The 24,912-nt window shown below is 47.5% G+C and overlaps 1 protein-coding gene across 5 annotated transcripts; it reads left to right on the top strand.

Annotated features, from left to right (window-relative positions):
- Positions 1 to 6,352: 6,352 nt before the first annotated feature.
- Positions 6,353 to 21,315, top strand: LOC307085277 (uncharacterized protein). 5 transcript variants are annotated; one of them, XM_079749996.1, is made up of 16 exons: positions 6,353 to 6,369; positions 7,147 to 7,243; positions 7,399 to 7,515; positions 7,682 to 7,748; positions 7,900 to 8,128; positions 10,097 to 11,924; positions 12,301 to 12,474; positions 13,222 to 13,395; positions 14,610 to 14,783; positions 15,622 to 15,795; positions 16,279 to 16,452; positions 16,935 to 17,108; positions 17,581 to 17,754; positions 18,689 to 18,862; positions 19,039 to 19,085; positions 19,426 to 21,315. In XM_079749996.1, exons 2-16 carry the CDS (start codon positions 7,161 to 7,163, stop codon positions 19,977 to 19,979), a joined length of 4,317 nt encoding a protein of 1,438 aa, XP_079606122.1. In that variant the 5' UTR covers positions 6,353 to 6,369; positions 7,147 to 7,160; the 3' UTR covers positions 19,980 to 21,315. The 5 variants fall into 5 exon arrangements, with proteins under 5 accessions (XP_079606122.1, XP_079606121.1, XP_079606120.1 ...); XM_079749995.1 differs by having other exon boundaries at positions 6,357 to 6,886; XM_079749994.1 differs by having other exon boundaries at positions 6,357 to 7,243.
- Positions 21,316 to 24,912: the final 3,597 nt, after the last annotated feature.

The raw sequence follows: 24,912 nt of genomic DNA, 5'->3' as shown, positions 1-24,912 counted from the left end.
CGGACGTCTTCCCTGGATGCTGCACCTTAAGTCCCCCTGAATCCGGACGTCTTCCCTGGAAGGTGCCCCTTAAGTCCCCCTGAATCCGGACGTCTTCACTGGAAGGTGCCCCTTAAGTCCCTCTGAATCCGGACGTCTTCCCTGGAAGGTGCCCCTTAAGGCCCCTAATCCCCCTGAACCCGGACGTCTTCCCTGGAAGGTGCCCCTTAAGGCCCCTTATCCCCCTGAATCCGGACGTCTTCCCTGGATGCTGCACCTTAAGTCCCCCTGAATCCGGACGTCTTCCCTGGAAGGTGCCCCTTAAGTCCCCCTGAATCCGGACGTCTTCACTGGATGCTGCCCCTTAAAAGTCCCTCAAAGCCCCTGATCCATCGCGGACCCCTCCCTCAGGAGACGTTGAGGTAGGTCTCCTTGGTCGTGGGGCGTTGCCTGCCGCACTGCCTTTGAGCAGCGCGGCGTAGCGGCCGGCGGTCTGCTGTCGAACCAGCACCACCCCGGGGGGCCGGGTCCAGCTCAGCCTCAGGGGGGGGTCCACGTCCACCAGGCAGTGGAGTCTCAGCGGCTCCCCGTTGAGGACCACCACCGGGGCCCGGGGGGGGCGGGGCCACCCTGAGGGCCACACTGCGCCGCCGCCCCCGCCGTACGGGGGCCACGGCGTCCCCCGGGAGCAACCCCCCCCCCGGGGCCACAGGGTCCCGGGGGGGGGGGGGCGCGCGGTCCAGCAGCAGCCTCATGCCCCCGTCACCGTGACGACGGAGGGTCCGTCGGAGGGCGGAGTCAGCAGCACTTCCAGCGCCGTGGTCGTCCTTGGCGACGGCCCCCCCCCCAACCCAGCAGGTGTAGGTCCCGCCCTCCACTGGACCTGGTGCACCACCACGGCGCCGTTGCCTAGCAACTCATACTTCCCCGGGACGGGGGTCATGACCCGGTGGGTGGGGGAGATCCAGGAAACCCCCACGGGGGAGGCGGAACTGCCGAAGGTAACCGTGACGACCCGGGGGTCCTAAGGCGTCAGTAGACCGCTACTTTGACCTTTGGCCGCAACGTTGACCTTCACCCTGACCTTCATCAGTGGGAGAGAGGAGAGGGGGAGGATGGGTGAGAGAAAGACAGAGCGAGAGAGAGAGAGAGTTAACCTACAGAGAGACAGCCAGTTAACTTGCAGACAGACAGTTAACCTTCAGACAGACAGTTAACCTCTCTCTCTCTCTCTCTCTCTCTCTCTCAGTTGTTCAGAGGATGACTGGTTGTGAGTGGGATGATGAGGATGATACTACTGATGGTAATGAACAGTATGGTTACGGTGGAGAGGACTTCATAGCGTTGGACCTAAAGACCCTGACCTGGGTCGCTCCAGTACGTCAGGCTGTCACCACCAAACTGTAGTACTGTGTTGATTGGCTGAAGAAGCACCTGAGCTATTGGAAGAGCACTCTGCAGAGAACAGGTAGAGTCACATGACCTGCTGGCTATGAACGACTCATGTCTGGTGGATGAACTGATACACTACAGGAACAGACTGTACACCTGTCTCTCTCTCCCTACCCCCCTCCTTCTCTCCCCCCTCGCTCTCTCTTTCTCTCTCTCTCTAACTCTAGAGTCACATCCTTGTCTTCATCCTCGCTGGTGTCGCTGTTGTTGCTACTGCTGTTGTTGGAGTCTTTGTGTACCAGAAGAGGAACGGTGAGTGGATCGAACTCTCGAGGAGGACAAACACCTGATCTCCACCTGCTTCTACTTCCTGTTCCCTTCCTAGAATCTGATTGGTTGTCTTCATACACTGGTGGTCTGGTGGTAGAAACCTCTCCACTTCTGAATGATGAACCTTCTCCAATGTCCAAAGTGATGTTGTTGCATTAAGAATATGAAAGTATAATAACATGAGGATATTCACCACTGTTACAACACTAATCATTTCTCTTGATCCTTAGATTCAGACAAGTGTCACAAACCAATTGGTGAGTAAAATGTGTTTTATTGCAGTTCTGCTCTTATGATTAATGCTACTACCAATACAGAGACCATGGTGACTTGTCTAGCTCACTGGACTATACAGCTCTATAGATCTAGATACATCTAGCTCACTGGAATATACAGCTCTATAGATCTAGAAACATCTAGCTCACTGGACTATACAGCTCTATAGATCTAGATACATCTAGCTCACTGGAATATACAGCTCTATAGATCTAGATACATCTAGCTCACTGGACTATACAGCTCTATAGATCTAGATACATCTAGCTCACTGGAATATACAGCTCTATAGATCTTTATACATCTAGCTCACTGGACTATACAGCTCTATAGATCTAGATACATCTAGCTCACTGGAATATACAGCTCTATAGATCTAGATACATCTATCGCACCGGACTGTACAGCTCTATAGATCTAGATACATCTAGCTCACTGGAATATACAGCTCTATAGATCTAGATACATCTAGGTCACTGGACTATACAGCTCTGTAGATCTAGATACATCTAGCTCACTGGACTATACAGCTCTATAGATCTAGATGCATCTAGTTCAATGGACTGTACAGCTGTATAGATCTATATACATCTAGCTCACTGGACTATACATCTCTATAGATCTAGATACATCTAGCTCACTGGACTATACAGCTCTATAGATCTAGATACATCTAGCTCACTGGACTATACAGCTCTATAGATCTAGATACATCTAGCTCACTGGACTGTACAGCTCTATAGATCTAGATACATCTAGCTCACTGGACTATACAGCTCTATAGATCTAGATACATCTAGCTCTCTGGAATATACAGCTCTGTAGATCTAGACACATCTAGCTCACTGGACTATACAGCTCTATAGATCTAGATACATCTAGTTCAATGGACTGTACAGCTGTATAGATCTAGATACATCTAGCTCACTGGACTATACAGCTCTATAGATCTAGATACATCTAGCTCACTGGACTGTACAGCTCTATAGATCTAGATACATCTAGCTCACTGGACTATACAGCTCTATAGATCTAGATACATCTAGCTCTCTGGAATATACAGCTCTGTAGATCTAGACACATCTAGCTCACTGGACTATACAGCTCTATAGATCTAGATACATCTAATTCAATGGACTGTACAGCTGTATAGATCTATATACATCTAGCTCACTAGACTATACATCTCTATAGATCTAGATACATCTAGCTCACTGGACTATACAGCTCTATAGATCTAGATACATCTAGCTCACTGGACTATACAGCTCTATAGATCTAGATACATCTAGCTCACTGGACTGTACAGCTCTATAGATCTAGATACATCTAGCTCACTGGACTGTACAGCTCTGTAGATCTAGATACATCTAGCTCACTGGAATATACAGCTCTATAGATCTAGATACATCTAGCTCACTGGAATATACAGCTCTATAGATCTAGATACATCTAGCTCACTGGAATATACAGCTCTATAGATCTAGATACATCTCGCTCACTGGACTGTACAGCTCTATAGATCTAGATACATCTAGCTCACTGGACTATACAGCTCTATAGATCTAGATACATCTAGCTCACTGGAATATACAGCTCTATAGATCTAGATACATCTAGGTCACTGGACTATACAGCTCTGTAGATCTAGATACATCTAGCTCACTGGACTATACAGCTCTATAGATCTAGATGCATCTAGTTCAATGGACTGTACAGCTGTATAGATCTATATACATCTAGCTCACTGGACTATACATCTCTATAGATCTAGATACATCTAGCTCACTGGACTATACAGCTCTATAGATCTAGATACATCTAGCTCACTGGACTGTACAGCTCTATAGATCTAGATACATCTAGCTCACTGGACTGTACAGCTCTATAGATCTAGATACATCTAGCTCACTGGACTGTACAGCTCTGTAGATCTAGATACATCTAGCTCACTGGAATATACAGCTCTATAGATCTAGATACATCTAGCTCACTGGAATATACAGCTCTATAGATCTAGATACATCTAGCTCACTGGAATATACAGCTCTATAGATCTAGATACATCTCGCTCACTGGACTGTACAGCTCTATAGATCTAGATACATCTAGCTCATGACTTCACCTCCTCCCGTTCTGCTCCATCCCAGGTTCTTCTGACACCAGCTCTGAGAACACTGAGGGGCAGAATCGGGCTCCTGAGGCCCAGCTACTAAACCTGGGCTCCCGTCTCACCCTTCCTGTGCCGCTCGCCACATTGGTGTCAGAAGTGTGATTGGCCTGCGCACGCCGAGAGAGGAGTGGGATTGACGTCGAGCCCATGGCAGCCACCAACCGACGCCGACGCACCCTGCGCTGTGGGAGCGCAGCGCCCCCCCGTGGCCCCGGAGGGAGAACTGGCAGCTGTCCACCTCCCCCTGGTGGAAAAGACGGCGGTGGAGCTGCCGAAGTTCTCCAACTATGCAGCTGGAGCCGTACCTGGCCCAGTTCCAGCTCGCTGAGTGGCACAACGGCTAGGGCGCCGGAAAGGCGGTCGTCCACCTCGCCCTGGCGCTGGAGGGGACAGCGGGAAAGGTTCTCCTGGACCTAACCCCAGGAGACCAGCAGGACCTCCAGGCCCTGACCAGGCCGTCGGAGGGGCGGTTCGGGGAACGGGTCTTCAGTGACAAGAGCCGGGAACGACCGGCCAGCGGCTGCCGCCAGGAGGGAGAGCGCCTGGGGACATCTGCCGCGGATGTCCAGTTCCACGCCGGGAACCCCGGTTCAGGGAGGACCTAGCCCTGCACGCCTTCCTGCGGGGTCTTGCGGCGGAACGTCTGGGGCAACACGTCTTCTTCCCCCGACCCAGCCAGCAGCCTTCCACGGAGGAGGATGGCCAGGACCGGTCTGGTCCGGCCAAGCACCGCTGCCGTCGCTGTGGGGCGCTCGGCCGTGGCAGCCCTCTCCCGTGGCCCTAGGACAGCGGCCTTCCGGTCCGGGCGGGACGAGAACCGGAACACGAGGCCGCGGGACCTGGAGCCGCCGCCGTGTGGGCAGCTGGGGCTGGGGGAGGGCTGCTGGTGGACGGGGCGCGCCACCCCTCCTCGTCCCAGCCGCCGGCGTGGCCGTCGACGGGCCAGACGTCCGAAGGCGGCGGAGGACGTGGTCCACGAACGGCGCTCCAACGGCCCCCCTATGACGGAACCCAGTGGAGTCCCGACCACACCCCCAGGGCTCCTGCTGACTCTGGGGTCTGGCAGACGAGGGCCCACGCCGCCCGTGATTGGAGACGGGCGTCTCAGACCACGGGCGTGGACACCGGATCGCTAAGGATTCTGGGGGTTCTACTGTTCTAGGGGTTGGACCGTTTCGGGGCCCTCCTGGGTCATTAGTGGTTGGTAAACTAATCAGGGTTCATGGGTTGGGGTTCATCGATGTTGGGGTGTGTTTGTGACTCTTGTGCTCATGTTGTGTTCATTGCACCATTACTGAAAGTGTTAGTGTCGTTGAATGGTGGCGTGTGTTTTAGTGTGCACCGTGCTGGTGTTATTAAAGGCAGTTCCGTTGTCGAGCGGTGTGTGGGGCGCGGAACTGTGGCCGACTGCTAAACCTGGGCTCCCGCCTCATCCTTCCCCTGCTGCTCGCCACAGTATATTATTTAGAGTTATGGTAGCTAGAGAATTGCATTGCTACATAGGCTACAACAATCAAGCTAGGCTGCCTTAGCTTTAATGCTCTTTGTTGTATTTTCTGTGTTCTTTGGGGAGTTGGATCAGATATACTTGGGTTATTCTTTCAATAAAATATCTGTGATAGATCATGAATATGAATAACTTTGAATCTTAACAGTAGGTTGATCATTTTTAAGATTCCTGCTCTGTAGAATGCTACGTGTTAGACTGTGGGCTTTGGGGATCGAACCTAAAAACTTTCAGCCTTGAGTCAAGCGTGGTTCTTAATCACAAGTCCGTTGGTGACTTTAAAGGTCCTTGGGACAGAATGAACTGTTGTTATATTTGCAGTCCGGTATTATGATTACATTATTCAGACAGGAATCTTCGTTAGTGGAGACATTTAAACGTCATCTTGTACTGGGTCTTGTACTCTGTTTGCCCGCATCACAGATCTGGTTGTGATGTCATACCACACGAGGAAGTCCATATATGGTCCTGCCCTCCTTGAGAATGAGACACCCTATGAATCTGCGTCTAGGAAAGACCACCCTGCCTCTTGTCCAAAGTTAACAGAGACAATGCCCTCCTGTGAGAGGAAAAACACAGCTCATATAAAAGCAGACTCTGGGAGGAGTATGAACTGGGAGGAGAACTGGTCCAACTGGTTGGACATCATTTCCTTGATATGAGTCAGACGGTGTGTTGTGTCTCACTTCATCACAGCAGGAAGACGGCTAAGGTACTGTAGTCCACTCTGATCCATGATAGATCATAAATGTGAATAACTTTGAATCTTATCAATAGGTTGATAGTTAGTTTCCTGTAAAACCACATGGTTAAAAACGCTAGTTTGTCAAAACTACTATTGAATAATTTTAAAGATTCCTGCTCTGTAGAATGCTACGTGTTTGACTGTGGGCTTTGGGGATCGAACCCTGAACCTTCCAGCCTGGAGTCAAGTGTCAGGTTGACGTTAATAATGGCTTTTTCTTCTTGTGTCTGCTTGTGTCCTTGGGTGACTTTAAAGGTACTTAGGACAGAATGTACAGCTGTTATATTTGTAGTGCAGTATTATGATACCTTTATTTAGACAGTAAGAAGGCCATCTTGCTTTGTGAAGGTGTTTAAACGTCCTCTCTTACCGGGTGTTGTTCTCTGTGGGCCTGCCTCACAGATCTGGTTGTGATGTCACCACATGAGGAAGTCCATGTATGGTCCTGCCTTCAGAGCGGTTTAACCAGCACAGGGAGCAGTTGGTATGATATCCGCTCGGTGAACTTGATCTTATCACACATTTTGTAGCCTTTTGAGACCTTCTGCGTTGAATGATGATACGTTATTAAAGAGTATATGAGAAACGTCTGGGATTGAGGAGGTCTATGAATCTGCGTCTCCGTCTTCTCCAAAGTTAACAGAGACAACGGCCCCCTGTGAGCGGAATACACAGCTCATATAAAAGAGAGTAAACAAACGCCGAGTGGCAGTAGAAACAGTATGGAGTTGTGTTTGTGTCCAGGTCTCCAGTCTACTATGGATGAGGAGAGAGAGGAGGGGGGTCCTGCCTCTAAGACCACTCTGTCTGGGGAACATGGCCGCCGGAGCAAAGCTAAGAGGTAAGAAGAGGATCTCTCTGTCTGTGACTGTTGTCCATCTCAGAGCTCAGCAGTGATACATCATGACTCCATCATTAGTCTGAGTAAAAGCTGTGTGTGTGTGTGTGTGTGTGTGTGTGTGTGTGTGTGTGTGTGTGTGTGCGTGTGTATTGAAGCCCTGAGAAGAAGCAGAGAGCAGACTCCCCTGGACCCAGCTGTGTCTCCATGAAGAGTGACCACTCTATGGATATACCATTGAAGTTTAAAGATGGACGCCCCTCCAGAGAGGAGAGGTAGGGGGTTTCAAACAGACAATAAAAACAGACCAGTTGGTTGTTATCAGACTCTACTGATACTGATATCTAGAAGTCTGGGGAAATATAATTGTGTTTGTGTGTGTGTGGGTCTGTGTGTGTGTGTGTGTGTGTGTGTGTGTGTCTGTGTCTGTGTTCCCCACAGGCACCAGGAGAGGTCAAAGGTTACCAGCACTCAGTCTCTACAGCAGCATCAAACAGAGCTGATCAAAGTGTGTAAACGTCCACCGAGACGTTTGACTTCAGCTCTCCATGGACATTAGAAAGCATCTCTTGTCCAGCGGGACGTGGATCCAGGACAGATGCTTCTGATGTCTCAGTGAGATCAGAGTAAAGTTCTCCTTGATGTTTGTTCTGTTCCAGAGGGCTGAGGAGAACGCACACGCTTTCCTCGACAAGGAGCTGAAGAAGCTCTGGAGGGATCTCTTCTCAGATTACCCACAATGCTCAGAGGGTCAGAGAGTGGAGGAGGAGGAGGTGGATGGTAAGAAGGAGGAGCAGAGGAGGCGCGCCATAGAGGGAGTGGTGGACATCACAAAGCTCTGCCTGATGGAGATGAACCAGGAGGAACTGGTCGACACACTGTGGGGCGGTAAGAGGCTCTTATCTTGAAAACAGAGAAGAAATACACATTTTGATGAGCAGTAGGAGATTATTATTTGTTCTGTTCAGACTAAATGACAATGTGAGACTTATACATTTCATACTTCTATGTGGAGACAATCTTTTCTCTTTGGGGTTAAATGGTTTGATCCAGTATGTGGGGTTGTTGTGGGGTATCAGGTTAAATGGTTTGATCCGGATATGTAGGGTAATGGTGGGGGTCTCAGGTTAAAGAATGTTAAACATCATCAATACCAGCACCAAATCCCCCGACCAAATCACCCCCATTCTCGTCCAACTACACTGGCTCAGTGTCCAACACCGGATTGACCTTAAAACCCTTCTGCTCACCGACAAAGCCCTCCACAACGTGGCCCCCACTTATCTCCCCGACCTCCTCCAGGAGGACAGGCCCTGCCGCTCCCTTCGTCATCCTCAACTGGTCTTCACCGTCCCGACCTCCCGCCTCAGCACCGTGGGTGCTAGGGCTCCCAGCACCATGGGTGCTAGGGCTCTCAGCAGCGTGGGTGCTAGGGTTCTAAGCACCGTGGGAGCTAGGGCTCACAGCACCGTGGGTGCTAGGGCTCTCAGCACCATGGGTGCTAGGGCTCTGACCTGAACTGAAAGACACGCCCTGACAACATTAAAACTCTCCTCAAAACACATGTGTTCCCACTGGCCTGCTCGCTGTAATGACCCCCTACCATGGGTTCCCCTCGTATCCCCGTTGTGCTGCTGTTCTTACCCCCTCCTACCTGGGTCTCCTCACTGTTCTTACCCCCTCCTACCTGGGTCTCCTCACCGTTCATACCCCCTCCTACCTGGGTCTCCTCACTGCTGTTCTTACCCCCTCCTACCTGGGTCTCCTCACTGTTCTTGCCCCCTCCTACCTGGGTCTCCTCACTGTTCTTACCCCCTCCTACCTGGGTCTCCTCACTGTTCTTACCCCCTCCTACTTGGGTCTCCTCACTGTTCATACCCCCTCCTACCTGGGTCTCCTCACTGTTCTTACCCCCTCCTACCTGGGTCTCCTCACGGCTGTTCTTACCCCCTCCTACCTGGGTCTCCTCACTGTTCTTGCCCCCTTCTACCTGGGTCTCCTCACTGTTCTTACCCCCTCCTACCTGGGTCTCCTCACTGTTCTTACCCCCTCCTACCTGGGTCTCCTCACTGTTCTTACCCCCTCCTACCTGGGTCTCCTCACTGTTCTTACCCCCTCCTACTTGGGTCTTATGTCTTGGTTTGATCATGCTGTTGGCGATGCAGCTCCTGCTGTTCTTGACTCTAGATTGTTTTATGAATTGTAATGGGACCTTGGGTGTCATGAAAGGTGCCTTATAATAAAATGTTATTCAATGTAATTATTATTATTATTATTATTATTATTATTATTATTATTATTATTAATATTAAACGTAAGCTGCAGATCAACAGCAGAATAACTCTGTGGAAGAGATGCAACACTATCTTGTTATATCAGCATGTCATTTTACACCAATTCACTATCATTATTATTATCATTAGAACAATCATATTGCTGTGGAAAAAACAAAGTCCTGAACATTTTGAATATGTAACATGCAGTTTTTGTCACGACCAGCTTCTCCGACCACAAGTTATGAAGCCACATTAACGTTAAACATTATACTGGTGACCAACAGCAGAACAACTCAGTGGAAGTGATGAAACCCTGTCTTGTTGTATCAGCATAGCAAATCACTTTACACTGATTCACTATCATTATTACTATCATTAGAACAATCATATTGCTGCGGAAATAATAGTCCTTACCATTTTGAATCTGTTACATGCAGTCCTTCACAACCAGCTTTTCCGACCACCAAGTAATGAAGCCACTAAATATCATGAAGTTGGTAATTTAACAGGAAATATTGACCTGGTTCCACTGATCACCATCCACTAACTAACTGATGTCATCTGTTGTTTTCTCATTTAGGATCTGATGCTGTCGATTGCAAGCATAAAATCAAGTCTCATTTGAAGAAGAAGTTCAGGTGTGTGTTTGAGGGAATCGCTAAAGCAGGAAAGCGAACAGATCTGAACGACTTCTACACAGAGATCTTCATCACAGAGAGAGGCAGCGGAGAGGTCAACAAGGAACATGAGGTCAGACTTATTGAAACCGCTTCCAGGAAACCAGCCAAGGAAGAAACACCAATCAGATGTGAAGACATCTTTAAACCCTTACCTGGAAACGATCAACCAATAAGAACAATGATGACAACTGGAGTGGCCGGCATTGGTAAAACCGTCTTAACACACAAGTTCACTCTGGACTGGGCTGAAGGGAAAACCAACCAGGACATACACTTCACATTTCTCCTCACTTTCAGAGAGCTGAATTTACTGAAAAGGAAAGAGTTTAGCTTGGTGGAACTTCTTCATCACCTCTTTAGTGAGACCAAAGAAGCAGGAATCTGCAGATTCGACTGGTTCCAAGTTGTCTTCATCTTGGATGGTCTGGACGAGTGTCGACTTCCTCTGGACTTCCAGAACAACCCGATATGGAATGATGTCACAAAGTCCACCTCGGTGGACGTGCTGCTGACAAACCTCATCAGGGGCGACCTGCTTCCCTCTGCTCGCATTTGGATAACCACACGCCCTGCGGCAGCCAATCAGATCCCTGCTGAGTGTGTTGACATGGTGACAGAGGTGAGGGGGTTCTCCGACCAACAGAAGGAGGAGTACTTCAGGAAGAGATTCAGAGAGGAGACGCTGGCCACCACAATCATCTCCCACGTCAAGAAATCAAGAAGCCTCCACATCATGTGTCACATCCCAGTCTTCTGTTGGATCACTGCTTCAGTTCTGGAAGACATCTTCAAAAAATCCCAGATCGAAGAGATGCCCAAGACCGTGACTCAGATGTACAGCCACTTCCTGAGGGTTCAGTCCATACAGGGGGACAGGAAGTACCATGGGAGGGCTGAAACAGATCCGGACTGGAGTTTAGAGAGCAGGGAGATCATTGTTTCTCTTGGAAAACTTGCTTTTAACCAGCTGGAGAAAGGGAACCTGATCTTCTACGAGGCAGATTTGGCAGAGTGTGACATCAATATCAGAGCAGCCTCAGTGTACTCAGGAGTGTTCACCCAGATCTTTAAAGAGGAGTGTGGGCTGTACCAGGACAAGGTGTTCTGCTTTGTCCATCTGAGCATCCAGGAGTTTCTGGCTGCCCTTTATGTCTTTCTGTCCTTCATCGATACTGGTGTCAATCTGCTCTCAGAAGAACCACCAACCTCCAGGAAAGATAAACTCCTCTTCTACCAGAGTGCTGTGGACAAGGCCTTACAGAGTGAGAACGGACACCTGGACTTGTTCCTCCGCTTCCTCCTGGGCCTCTCTCTGGAGACCAATCAGATTGTCCTACACGGTCTGCTGGGACAGAAAAAAAGATCACTGACCACTCAGATTAAAACAGGTCTGTTGCGACTGACAGGAAGCAGCTCAAAGACCAATAAGGGAACAGTGTCTTACATCAAGGAGAAGATAAAAGGAGACCAATCTCCAGAGAGAAGCATCAATCTGTTCCACTGTCTGAATGAGCTGAACGACTGTTCTCTAGTGAAGGAGATCCAACAGTACCTGACATCAGGAAGTCTCTCCGGAGAATCTCTCTCCCCTGCTCAGTGGTCAGCTCTGGTCTTCATCTTACTGACATCAGAAGAGGAGCTGGACGTGTTTGACCTGAAAAAATACTCTGCTTCAGAAGATGGTCTTCTGAGGCTGCTGCCAGTGGTCAAAGCCTCCAAAATATCTCTGTAGGTTCACTAATAACATGTATTACAATACACACTACACAATATAAATACAACTGGAATATAAGGTTAAAATAATATGAAAAAGATTTCTGTAGGTTCATTACAACATGTATTACTATTCTGCTCATAACAGAATAAACATACTAGTTATAATAATATACAAAACATCTCTGTAGGTGTCCTATTAACGTGTAATGTATTATAGTATACATAAGAGAATATTCAGAAAAATAGAATATAGGAGTATTCATTTATACATCTAATTATTTAGTTTTTTTTTTGTTAAACTAATAACATTCCTTCATTATTGAATAACTTAACGATGTATGTTATTTTAATCACAGTTCCTGACATGTTCTCTTTATTTTGGGTAAAGGCTGAAGGGCTGTCATCTGTCAGAGAGATGCTGTGAAGCTCTGGCCTTAGTTCTCAGCTCCAACTCCTCTAGTCTGAGAGAGCTGGACCTGAGTACCAATGATCTGCAGGATTCAGGAGTGAAGCTGCTCTCTGCTGGACTGGGGAGTCCACACTGTACACTGGAAACTCTCAGGTCCGTTTTACCCAATGGTCAAACAGTTACACCACAAGGTGCAATATCAGAAGACATTTAACAGATTTACCTCCATAAAAGTGCACACATAAAGTGAAGCAGCAAGCAACTGACATCCCTAAGCGCACAAATGCTTTCTTAGTTCTTGTGCTCGCAAAGTGTTTTCCTGATTGCTATGATATTTATTCTCCTCTAAACACAATATGCATAGTATTGGAATAAAACTTCTAATTATACGCAAAACAATGCTTTAGATGAACTAATAACATGTATTACAATACATTACATAATACTGCAACAAAAACTAATATTAATAGAAAAAACGATTTCCAAACACAGCAAAACAATTTTAAATGGACTGCATTAATATAGCTCTTTTCTAACCTTTGGCCACCCAAAGCGCTTTACAATATTGCCTCACATTCACGCACACATTCACACACCGACCGCGGAGTCAGCCGTGCAAGACGACAGCCAGCTCGTCGGTAGCAGTTAGGGTCAGGTGCCTTGCTCAAGCACACCTCAACACTCAGCTAGGAGGAGAGGGGATTGAACCAGCAACCTCCTGGTTACCAGCCAACCCGCTATACCTCCTGAGCTACTGCCGCCTCTTCACAACAAATTTCATATAGTTATACATTTTACACCCAATATTGAATAACCACAATTTCTTCAATATGTAATAAGTTTACGATGTAAGTTATTTTAATCACAGTTCCTAACCTGTTCTCTTTATTTTGTGTGAAGGCTGAAGGGCTGTGATCTGTCAGAGAGATGCTGTGAAGCTCTGGCCTCAGTTCTCAGCTCCAACTCCTCTAGTCTGAGAGAGCTGGACCTGAGTACCAATGATCTGCAGGATTCAGGAGTGAAGCTGCTCTCTGCTGGACTGGGGAGTCCACACTGTACACTGGAAACCCTCAGGTCAGTTTTACCCAATGGTTAAACAGATACACCACAAGGTGCAATATCAGAAGACATTTAACAGATTTACATCCATAAAAGTGTGCACGTAAAGTGAAGCAGCACGATACTGACATCCCCAAGCGCACAAATGCTGTCTAAAGGTACGGCCACACTGAACGCTTCATGCTCATTAAAGGCGTAGAAAATCCGCATTTTTGCAATGGGAACCATTGGTTTTTGGGGCGTAGATGCGTTCACGCGCTAAAAGCAGCGCTTTAGGCGTGTTAGACGCATTTTACGCACCTAAATAACGCGCCCAGTGCACCTACGTGCCCAACGCACCTATGTGCGGAGTTCAAAAAATTGAACTTTTTACGCTCCTACGCGTGACGCTTAGCCGCGATAGCCAATCAGCGTTGAGCTTGACCCGACGTCACTGGCAGAGTGACGGAGGACAGGCGCTCCGCAGCTGATATGGAGCGCCTGTAGTTGGTGTCCTGACGGGAGATCCTGGCACCAACCCGGGCTAGCAGGTCATCGAACATGGCCCCAGTCAACCCAAAAAACCGCTGGAACCGGCCGTCATCCAGGCGGAGTTCCTGGAGGAGGTGGTGAAACTCACCCAGCTGTGAGCGCCTACGGAGGATGTCATGCACCCAAACACGACGGCGTTTGGGTTTCCTACTCTCCTCGAACTCCCACAACAAATACAGCGCAGCGATGGTGGTGATCTCAGCCATGTTTGTGGAGCAAATGAAAAGTAGCGGGGTAAAATAAGTTTTGGGCCGGATCATCTAGCTCCGTAGGCGCGTTGAACCATTTTTGTGAAACACAATGATGAAGCGGCAGGTTAGGCCTTATCAAACTCGCGTAACGCGTTCAGTGTGGCCGTACCTTTTAGTTCTCGTGCTCGCAAGGTGTTTTCCTGATCGCTATGATGTTTATTCTCATCCCAACACACTATACATAATATTGGAATAAAACTTCTAATTATCTACAAAACATCGCTTTAGATTAACTGATAACATTACAATACATAATATACATAATACAACAACAAAAAGTAATATTAATATACAAAACGACTTTTCAAACGCTGCAAAACAACTATCTTATTGTTATACATTTTACACCAAATTTGAATAACCACAATTTCTTCATTATGTAATAAGTTTAAGATGTAAGTTATTTTAATCACAGTTCCTAACCTGTTGTCTTTATTTTGTGTGAAGGCTGAAGGGATGTAATCTGTCAGAAAGATGCTGTGAAGCTCTGGCCTCAGTTCTCAGCTCCAACTCCTCTAGTCTGAGAGAGCTGGACCTGAGTACCAATGATCTGCAGGATTCAGGAGTGAAGCTGCTCTCTGCTGGACTGGGGAGTCCACACTGTACACTGGAAACTCTCAGGTCAGTTTTACCCAATGGTCAAACAGTTACACCACAAGGTTCAATATCAGAAGGGATTTAACAGATTTACATCCATAAAAGTGCACACATAAAGTGAAGCAGCAAGCAACTGACATCCCTAAGAGCACAAATAATGTCTTAGTTCTCGTGCTCGCAAAGTGTTTTCCTGATCGCAATGATATTTATTCTCCTCAAAACACAATATACATAATATTGGAATAAAACTTCTAATTATATACATAACATCGCTTTAGATGAACTAATAAAATGTATTACAATAATATACATACAACTGCAACAAAAAGTGATATTAATATACAAAAATGGTTTTCAAACACTGCAAAAGAAATGGACTGCATTTAAGTAGCACTTTTCTAACGATTGGCCACCCATAGCGCTTTACAATATTGCCACACACACACACACACACACACACACACACACACACACACACACACACACACACACACACACACACACACACACACACACACACACACACACACACACACACACACACACACACACACACACCGACGGCGGAGTCAGCTGTGCAAGGTGACAGCCAGCTCGTCGGTAGCAGTTAGGGTCAGGTGCCTTGCTCAAGCACACCTCAACACTCAGCTAGGAGGAGCGGGGATTGAACCAGCAACCTCCAGGTTACCAGCCAACCCGCTATACCTCCTGAGCTACTGCCGCCCCTGTACAACAACTTTCATATAGTTATACATTTTAGACCCAATATTTAATAACTACAATTTCTTTATGACGTAATAAGTTGAAGATGTAAGTTATTTCAATCACAGTTCCTAACCTGTTCTCTTTATTTTGTGTGAAGGCTGAAGGGCTGTGATCTGTCAGAGAGATGCTGTGAAGCTCTGGCCTCAGTTCTCAGCTCCAACTCCTCTAGTCTGAGAGAGCTGGACCTGAGTACCAATGATCTGCAGGATTCAGGAGTGAAGCTGCTCTCTGCTGGACTGGGGAGTCCACACTGTACACTGGAAACTCTCAGGTCAGTTTTACCCAATGGTCAAACAGTTACACCACAAGGTTCAATATCAGAAGGGATTTAACAGATTTAAATCCATAAAAGTGTGCACGTAATGTGAAGCAGCATGCAACTGACACCCCCAAGCGCTCAAATAATGTCTTAGTTCTTGTGCTCGCAAAGTGTTTTTCCTGATCGTTATGATGTTTATTCTCCTCACAACACAATATACATAATATGGGAATAAAACTTCTAATTACATACAAAATATCGCTTTAGATGAACTGATAACATGTATTACAATACAATGCATAATATACATAATATTGTAACTAAAAGTAATATTAATATACCAAACGACTTTTCAAACACTGCAAAACAACTATCTTATTGTTCTACATTTTACACCTAATTTGAATAACCACAATTTCTTCATTTGGTGATAAGCTGGAGATGTATGTTATTTTATTCACAGATCCTAACCGGTCCTCTTTATTTTGTGTGAAGGCTGAAGGGCTGCGATCTGTCAGAGAGATGCTGTGAAGCTCTGGCCTCAGTTCTCAGCTCCAACTCCTCTAGTCTGAGAGAGCTGGACCTGAGTACCAATGATCTGCAGGATTCAGGAGTGAAGCTGCTCTCTGCTGGACTGGGGAGTCCACACTGTACACTGGAAACTCTCAGGTCAGTTTTACCCAATGGTCAAACAGTTACACCACAAGGTTCAATATCAGAAGACATTTAAGAGGTTTACAACCATAAAAGTGTGCACGTAAAGTGAAGCAGCACGCAACTGACATCCCCAAGCGCACAAATGATGTCTTAGTTCTCGTGCTCGCAAAGTGTTTTCCTGATCGCTATGATGTTTATTGTCCTCACAACACAATATACATAATATAGGAATAAAACTTCTAATTACATACAAAATATCACTTTAGGTTAACTGATAACATGTATTACAATACAATGCATAATATACATAATATTGTAACTAAAAGTAATATTAATATACAAAACGACTTTTTAAACACTGCAAAACAACTATCTTATTGTCATACATTTTTCACCCAATTTGAATAACCACAATTTCTTCATTATGTAATAAGTTGAAGATGTATTTTATTTTAATCACAGTTCCTAACCTGTTGTCTTTGTTTTGTGTGAAGGCTGGATGGCTGTGATCTGTCAGAGAGATGCTGTGAAGCTCTGGCCTCAGTTCTCAGCTCCAACTCCTCTAGTCTGAGAGAGCTGGACCTGAGTACCAATGATCTGCAGGATTCAGGAGTGAAGCTGCTCTCTGCTGGACTGGGGAGTCCACACTGTACACTGGAAACTCTCAGGTCCGTTTTACCCAATGGTCAAACAGTTACACCACAAGGTTCAATATCAGAAGAAATTTAACAGATTTACAACCATAAAATTGCGCACATAATGTGAAGCAGCACGAAACTGACAACGCCAAGCGCACAAATGCTGTCTTAGTTCTCGTGCTAGTAAAGTGTTTTCCTGAACGCTGTGATGTTTATTCTCCTCACAACGCAATATACATAATATTGGAGTAAAACTTCTAATTATATACAAAATATTGCTTTAGATTAACTGATGACATTGCAATACATAATATACATAATACTGCAACAAAAAGTAATTTTAATATACAAACGACTTTTCAAATGCTGCAAAACAACTATCTTATTGTTATACATTTTACACCAAATTTGAAAAACCACAATTTCTTCATTATGTAATAAGTTGAAGATGTAAGTTATTTTAATCACAGTTCCTAACCTGTTCTCTTTATTTTGTGCAAAGGCTGAAGGGCTGTGATCTGTCAGAGAGATGCTGTGAAGCTCTGGCCTCACTTCTCAGCTCCAACTCCTCTAGTCTGAGAGAGCTGGACCTGAGTACCAATGATCTGCATGATTCAGGAGTGAAGCTGCTCTCTGCTGGACTGGGGAGTCCACACTGTACACTTGAAACTCTCAGGTCAGTTTTCAGCCTCTTCAAACTGGGTCTTGGGGTTGTTTAATATGTAAGGGATGGTCCACGACTAGTTGGACCGTTATCGAAAAGAACACTCAAGACTGTATGCTTGTTATATGTTATGTAGCTCTGGCCAGCTGATGTGAGGGTTAGGGGTTGACCTGTATGTTTGTTATATGTTACGTAGCTCTGGCCAGCTGATGTGAGGGTTAGGGGTTGACCTGTTAACTACTAGTATGTTATGTTTGTTATATGTTATGTAAGTCTGGACCGCTGATGTGAGGGTTAGGGGTTGACCTGTTAACTACTAGTATGTTATGTATGTTATATGTTATGTAACTCTGGTCAGCAGATGTGAGCTGAGGAGTTGTCATTAGTGTAGACATGGAGATGAGGCTTTAGCTGTGCTGTGATCTAAATATAATGTACACCTCACCATAGAACATCACTGGCCGTGGTAAAGTGAATCATATTGAACATTAAAGATGGACTTTATTAACTTCACATTAGTTTGGTGTAGTGCCGCTCATGTCCGATGCCTTTCTGTTGCTCTTTTGCCTGCTGACAAAACTCTCCCTGGTTCTACACAATGTTAGAACCTGTGAAGAAACGGTCTCAGCGTACCAAACACAGCGGACTTCTCCTGACTCTAACCAAACAATATCTCATTGAGTTGTAGCTATTGAGAAAGGAGCATTTGTTTAAGATCCTGTTTCACATCCAAGTGAAGGAAGTTCTGATGTCTGTGATGATGTAATTTCCCCACTTCCTCTTCCTGTTCTCCTTGTCCTCCAAATGGAATGAATACACTTTATAAATGTGGTTACTTTAGTATGAACTGCTCTCAACCAGAATAAATATAATACAGTGTGTGTGTGTGTGTGTGTGTGTGTGTGTGTGTGTGTGTGTGTGTGTGTGTGTGTGTGTGTGTGTGTAGCTTGTCTGGCTGCCTGGTCACACAGGAAGGCTGTTCTTCTCTGGCCTCAGCTCTGAGCTCCAACCCCTCCCATCTGAGAGAGCTGGACCTGAGCTACAATCACCCAGGAGACTCTGGAGCTGCGCTGCTCTCTGCTGGACTGGAGGATCCACGCTGGAGACTGGACACTCTCAGGTATGGAGAGGACAGCTCACCACTCAGGGACAGAGTCTCCTACCAGGATTAAAGCCGCTGCTAGATGAAGTGGTTTGAAGAGGCAGCTGTAACTCACGTTGTGTAGAACGTGATGAGACGGCCGATGATGAAGGTGAATGTTTCAACATGCTGCTCTCACTTTGTTTCCCCCCCAGTGTGGAGCACGGTGGAGTGTGGAGGCTGAAACCAGTTCCACAGAGATGTGAGTGTCTGTTTGATTCATCACATCACACACTAATTACTGAGATGGAAAGTCCATCCACACAGCAGGAAGTGAGATCAGATCCTACTGGGAATGAGGATGATGGCTGACATCAGGTATCTTCCATATATTAATACTGTCCAATCATCATGAAGATAACATCTGGGCTCGGGGGAGGGGGGGGGGGGGGGGTGAAGGCGGAGTCTGAAGCAATAGCGTTACTATAACATCACATGACCCCCCCCCCCCCCTCACATGTCATGTTCAGGAGAACAGTACCAGTGATGATGATGAGGATGAAGAGCGGTTCAGCAGCTCATCATGTCTGGTTCTCCCTCAGATGCCTGTGAACTCACCCTGGACCCCAACACGGCCCACAGACGACTCTCTCTGTCTGAGGACAACAGGAAGGTGACGGGGGCCGGAGAGGACCAGTCGTATCCGGATCACCCAGAGAGATTTGACTCCTGGCCCCAGGTGTTGGGTAGAGAGGCTCTGACTGGCCGCTGTTACTGGGAGGTAGAGTGGGAAGGATGGGTTGAGATAGGAGTGACATACAGAGGAATCACAAGGAGAGGACGGGGTGGTGACAGCCTGCTTGGACTGAACAACAAGTCCTGGAGTCTTCATTGTTATGATGATCGTTACTCTGCCGTGTACAACGGTACAGTAACAGTCCTCCCTCTCCCCCCCGCTGGCTCCACCAGAGTAGGAGTGTATCTGGACCGGCCTGCTGGCTCTCTGACCTTCTACAGAGTGTCCCCAGGTGGAGGAGGGTCCTCAGACACACTGACACACCTCCACACCTTCTGGTCCTCCTTCACCCAGGAGGACCTCCTCCCTGGGGTCTGGGTATGGGGGCGGGGGTCCTCAGCGTCTCTCTGTCGGTTGTAGACACACGCACGCACGCACACACACACACACACACACACACACGAAGGGTGCTGGGTAGGGTCCTCGGGGGTCGGCGGGGCCTCAGTGTCTCTGAGTGGGAGTTGGGGGGGGGGCTTGGGGAGGGGGGGAGGGTGAGACACCCAATTACCAACTGGTCTCGCTCACTTCTCTCCTGTTCAAACTCAACTGGCAGAACCCTTGAGTCATGTGTGAGAGCATAGAAGAGGCCTCAGGTGAGCTCTGCTGTGTTGGAGATGAGCTGCTCTGGCCTGATCAGGATGGAGGTGGGATACAGACTGATTTACATGTGTGGGATGGCTCAGCGGGTTGGGTGGCTCTATGTTTTCTCAGATAGTCCAAATGGCTCTGCCGTTTGTCCTTTCCGTTATTATGCTCTATGTGGTCATCGAGTTATCTCCCTGTGTGTTTCACCGGATGACCGACCCCCCAACCGACCCCCCCGGGGACTGACCCGATCTTGTTGCCCCCCCTCAGGGTAGCTGTGTTAGAGAGCCCACCCCGTCCCAAGGTCTGGTGCCCCAAACTCCCCAACGTTTCTAAGGCTAAGCCTTCCTCTGGGCCCTTTAATGTTGTTAGACTAACAGAACCACTTTTCTGCTGGGGACAGAGAGAGCTGTCAGAGAAAGGTGGAGCTTCACCGCCCAGCAGAGGGAGGTGTCTGGACAGTCCATTTCCTTTATTTTACAATTTTAAATCTGTTTTGGTTTAATCATGAGTAACCTAATGAGTTTTTTCTTTTTTAATTAGCCTACACCTGGTTTACTTGTGGTTGATGAGTATACTTTTTTATGTTTGCTATTGCCTTTTATGCTTCATTTTGTTGACTTAGATTGTTAACAATTGTTAATTGTTTACCAGTAGATACACTGAATTGTCATTTTAATGGGTGATCTTTAAACTATGTTAAATATGATGGAGAGGGAGGAATGTAGAATGTTGGTGTATTTTAATGCCTCTCTGTGTTCACATCTCTTAGTCTAGGACCAGGCCAGTGCCTCTCCTACTGTACGAGGTGTTATTTCCAACATTCCATTCCATCATTTGTGATGTCCCAACAAGGACGAACCAACCCGGTCGTCTTGGACATAGCCAGGGCCATATACCTTATCAAGGGAGACACTGTTATTTTGTTATTCACGCTTTCTTTCCTATAATACTGGCCTCAAACCTTTGGTTCGGTGAGAAGAGGGATCGACAGCCAAGGAGCACGTCTGAGACTGTACCTCACCTCCTACACTGAGACTATCCCACCTAAATCTGTACCTGTGCTGTATTACATCCTCCAATAAACCTGCTATTCAACCCTCTGACCCAACCTGGCAAGTTGATTTGATTTCCACTTCAAGAATTACTACTACGAGGGAGAAATACACAACGCAGTCTTTACAAACAGTTTAGAAATGAGCAGAAATCGAACACATATAGATCTGTTTCACCTTCACCTCATTTATAATCTTTCTATTTTTTTTGGCCTAAGGGAAGCTTTTTTTGCAGTCAGTTCAGCTGAACATTTAACTGTATTACAGTAACAAATAAGTTACATTTTTGAACTTGTGCACTGATTTAATCATTAAATCCCCTGAAAAAACATTCTCTTACTGTAGTGTTTTTCATTTTACTTATCAGTGCAATAACTGTACTGTGAGTTTTGCCAAAATTGGTAACATTGGTGTATTTTCAGAACTCCAACAATGTTGCAGTATCAACTATAAGTGTAAAGCATGACTCTGGGATTGTGAGTTTAGCCCATTGAAGCTCATTGGATAGACAAATATGCATTGTATCCTATCGAGATACAATTGTGTCAATGCAATATTGATGTGATATATTCACAGTATTGTATTAAAATATGGCAAGTATATTCATACTGTATGTACCACATAATTGCAACTTTAAAAAAGACGTTTTTTCTAAACAATTGTATACATTTGAATATGTAACATGGCCTCATAAAGTCAAAACAAAGGTAAACAGTATTTTGATGGAAGTGTTTTAAATGTATCACACAAGTGTTTAATTGATGCTCTCTAATAGATATTCATATGATCACTGTGTTTCTCGTTTTGGTGGAAAAAAATCTGTTTTGAGATGAGAAAACATGGTATTGAGTGCTGTGGTTCATTTTGAAAGAGATTTGAGGAGTTTTGACAAAATGGTAAACTCTTTTCAGATTTGTCCTTAGCGTTTTGAGAAATTGAGCTATAGTTTCAGAAAACGTGTTTAAACAATTGAGAAAATCTGTCAGAAAAGCTTCCTGCTTGTTCAGAACACCGCTGATTGACTCCTAGAGCCCTATTTTAGCGGTTTGAAACGCAAGTGAGAAGCGCAAAACGGAAGTAGCTTTGTGGGCGGGGCTCTGCCTCTGTTGCTATTATAATGGTGGATACATTAGTCTTGCGCCCGACGCAAATCTAAAAAGGGTTGCCCTGAAGTAGCCTCATTTCCCGTAGGTGTGGTTTGGGCGTAACGTGCAATAAACCAATGAGAGCGCCGTCTCCCATCCCCTTTAAGAGCCATGAGCACATTTGAACCTGATGAGTTGATATTTTCTATTTCCCCTCTACCTGCTCTGACCCGGTCTCTCTCTCTCTCTCTCTCTCTCTCTCTCTCTCTCTCTCTCTCATCCTCCCAGCTGGAGCAGGATGAATGGGGGCCCTGACTTTGGCCCCGCCTCCTTCGTCCCCTCCTGGGGCACCATGGTAACGGGGGCGTGTCACTTCCTGTTCACCTTCAACGTAAACCAATCAGCACCAAGGAGCAGGAGGACTGCACCGGGCTGGACCTCAGGGAGCTGGGGAGACCCCCCAGGACCAGGACCAGATACAGGGGGGTTAGATAGTCTTCATCTGGGGGGGGGAGGTACCAGGACCAGATACAGGGGGGTTAGATAGTCTTCATCTGGGGGGGGGAGGTAGCAGGACCAGATACAGGGGGGTTAGATAGTCTTCATCTGGGGGGGGGGAGGTACCAGGACCAGATACAGGGGGGTTAGATAGTCTTCATCTGGGGGGGGGGAGGTACCAGGACCAGATACAGGGGGGTTAGATAGTCTTCATCTGGGGGGAGGTACCAGGACCAGATACAGGGGGGTTAGATAGTCTTCATCTGGGGGGGGGAGGTACCAGGACCAGATACAGGGGGGTTAGATAGTCTTCATCTGGGGGGAGGTACCAGGACCAGATACAGGGGGGTTAGATAGTCTTCATCTGGGGGGAGGTACCAGGACCAGATACAGGGGGGTTAGATAGTCTTCATCTGGGGGGGGGAGGTACCAGGACCAGATACAGGGGGGTTAGATAGTCTTCATCTGGGGGGAGGTACCAGGACCAGATACAGGGGGGTTAGATAGTCTTCATCTGGGGGGGGGGAGGTACCAGGACCAGATACAGGGGGGTTAGATAGTCTTCATCTGGGGGGGGGGAGGTACCAGGACCAGATACAGGGGGGTTAGATAGTCTTCATCTGGGGGTTAGGGCCCCCTTGGGGTCCGCCCCGGGGCGTGTGTGCGGTGGGAGCCCCCCTGACCCCCCCCAGAAGGTGCAGGCTCTGGGCTGGTACCTGGAGGAGCCCCAGCTGGCCCAGGTCTCCACCAACCTGCTGGACTACCAGGTCACAGCCCTCCACCCCGTCTACGAGGCCGTCTGCGGCCGCGCTCAGGTCAGGGCTCCTCCTGGGGCTGTGCTGCCATGTTCCAGTACTGGGAGTACTGCACAGCGTCACTGCATTGTGTAGTCCAGTGTTGTGTACTGGACGGCCTCACCTTAGCAAGCCAACTGAAACCACTGTAGATAGAAAACGTATTCTTTCCTCTTCATGTTCCCCTTCCTGTCTTCCTCCCAATTTACTTCCTGTCCTTCTCCCCATGCACTTCCTGTCCTCCTCCCCATGCACTTCCTGTCCTCCTCCCACCCAAGAGGGAGACCACGCCCACCTCAGAGAGGAGGCCAAGCCCACCTCAGAGGAAGGCCCCACCCATCTTTGAGCTGCTGGGCCATCCGAGGTCACAGAGTTTTGGTCGACCAATCATGTTGCCGGGGGCGGGATCTGTATGAGTGGCATGGAACTGGAAACCAGCGGAGAGGCAGAACCAGTCCCAGTATGAGAGCACTTAACCAACCCTACTGAATGACTCTATGGAGACCTGACCTTATGACTAGTGGCTAACTAGCTGTGGCTAACTGGCTATGGCTAACTGGCTGTGGCTAACTAGCAGTTGCTAACTGGCTGTGGCTAACTAGCTGTCTCTCTCTGCAGGTCATCAGTAAACAAGGACTGGACTCTCTGGGACTGTCCAACCCCAAGGAGAGAGTCATTGAGTAGGTTATAGTGCGCACACACACACACACACACCACACACACACACTCACATAGACACACACACATACACAGTGTGGCATCCCGCCCCTTAAACCTCGACCCGGGCGGGTCCGAGAATCAGTGGTGGACGGGGTATACCGCCGCCACCTACCAACCGGTGGCAGTGAGCACCACGTCTCTCCCCCCAATCAGCGAGATGGGGAACACCTGGCCGCAGGGAGGAGAAAGCCCCGGAGCCATCTTAAAAAGGACCACAGAGCGGGAGACGGGAGAAGAGCGACACAAAGGGATTACTCGACACGCCCGCGGACTAGAGGCTCACGGAGACCCTAGATCGAGTACCTGTATTTCTGATTCTTGTTGAATAAATGCAGAGTGCGGCTTAACCCTTGTTCAACGTGTGATTCGTACCTGAACCCTGGCACATTGGGAAGCGGGCTACCACATGTGGTGGAGAATGCAGGCAGTCTGAAGGACCCCACTACACCACCAGTCCGGCATGCAGAACCCGGACGGAACCGCGGCGACGGCCGCCCAGCAACAGCAGCGGGAGACCTCGGAGAGCATTGCCCTGCTCCGCGAGGCCGTAGTGCGG

The sequence above is a fragment of the Pollachius pollachius genome (assembly GCF_949987615.1).
Source record: "Pollachius pollachius genome assembly, chromosome: 13".
Lineage (NCBI taxonomy): Eukaryota > Metazoa > Chordata > Actinopteri > Gadiformes > Gadidae > Pollachius > Pollachius pollachius.
This window is presented reverse-complemented; position numbering and strand designations above follow the sequence as displayed.

Coding starts and splice junctions, on each gene's coding strand:
- LOC307085277 (XM_079749994.1), top strand. CDS start 7,125: ATGGAGTTGTGTTTGTGTCCAGGTCTCCAGTCTACTATGGATGAGGAG. Junction 7,516..7,681: donor CGCCCCTCCAGAGAGGAGAG/GTAGGGGGTTTC, acceptor TGTTCCCCACAG/GCACCAGGAGAGGTCAAAGG. Junction 17,109..17,580: donor TGTACACTGGAAACTCTCAG/GTCCGTTTTACC, acceptor TTTTGTGCAAAG/GCTGAAGGGCTGTGATCTGT.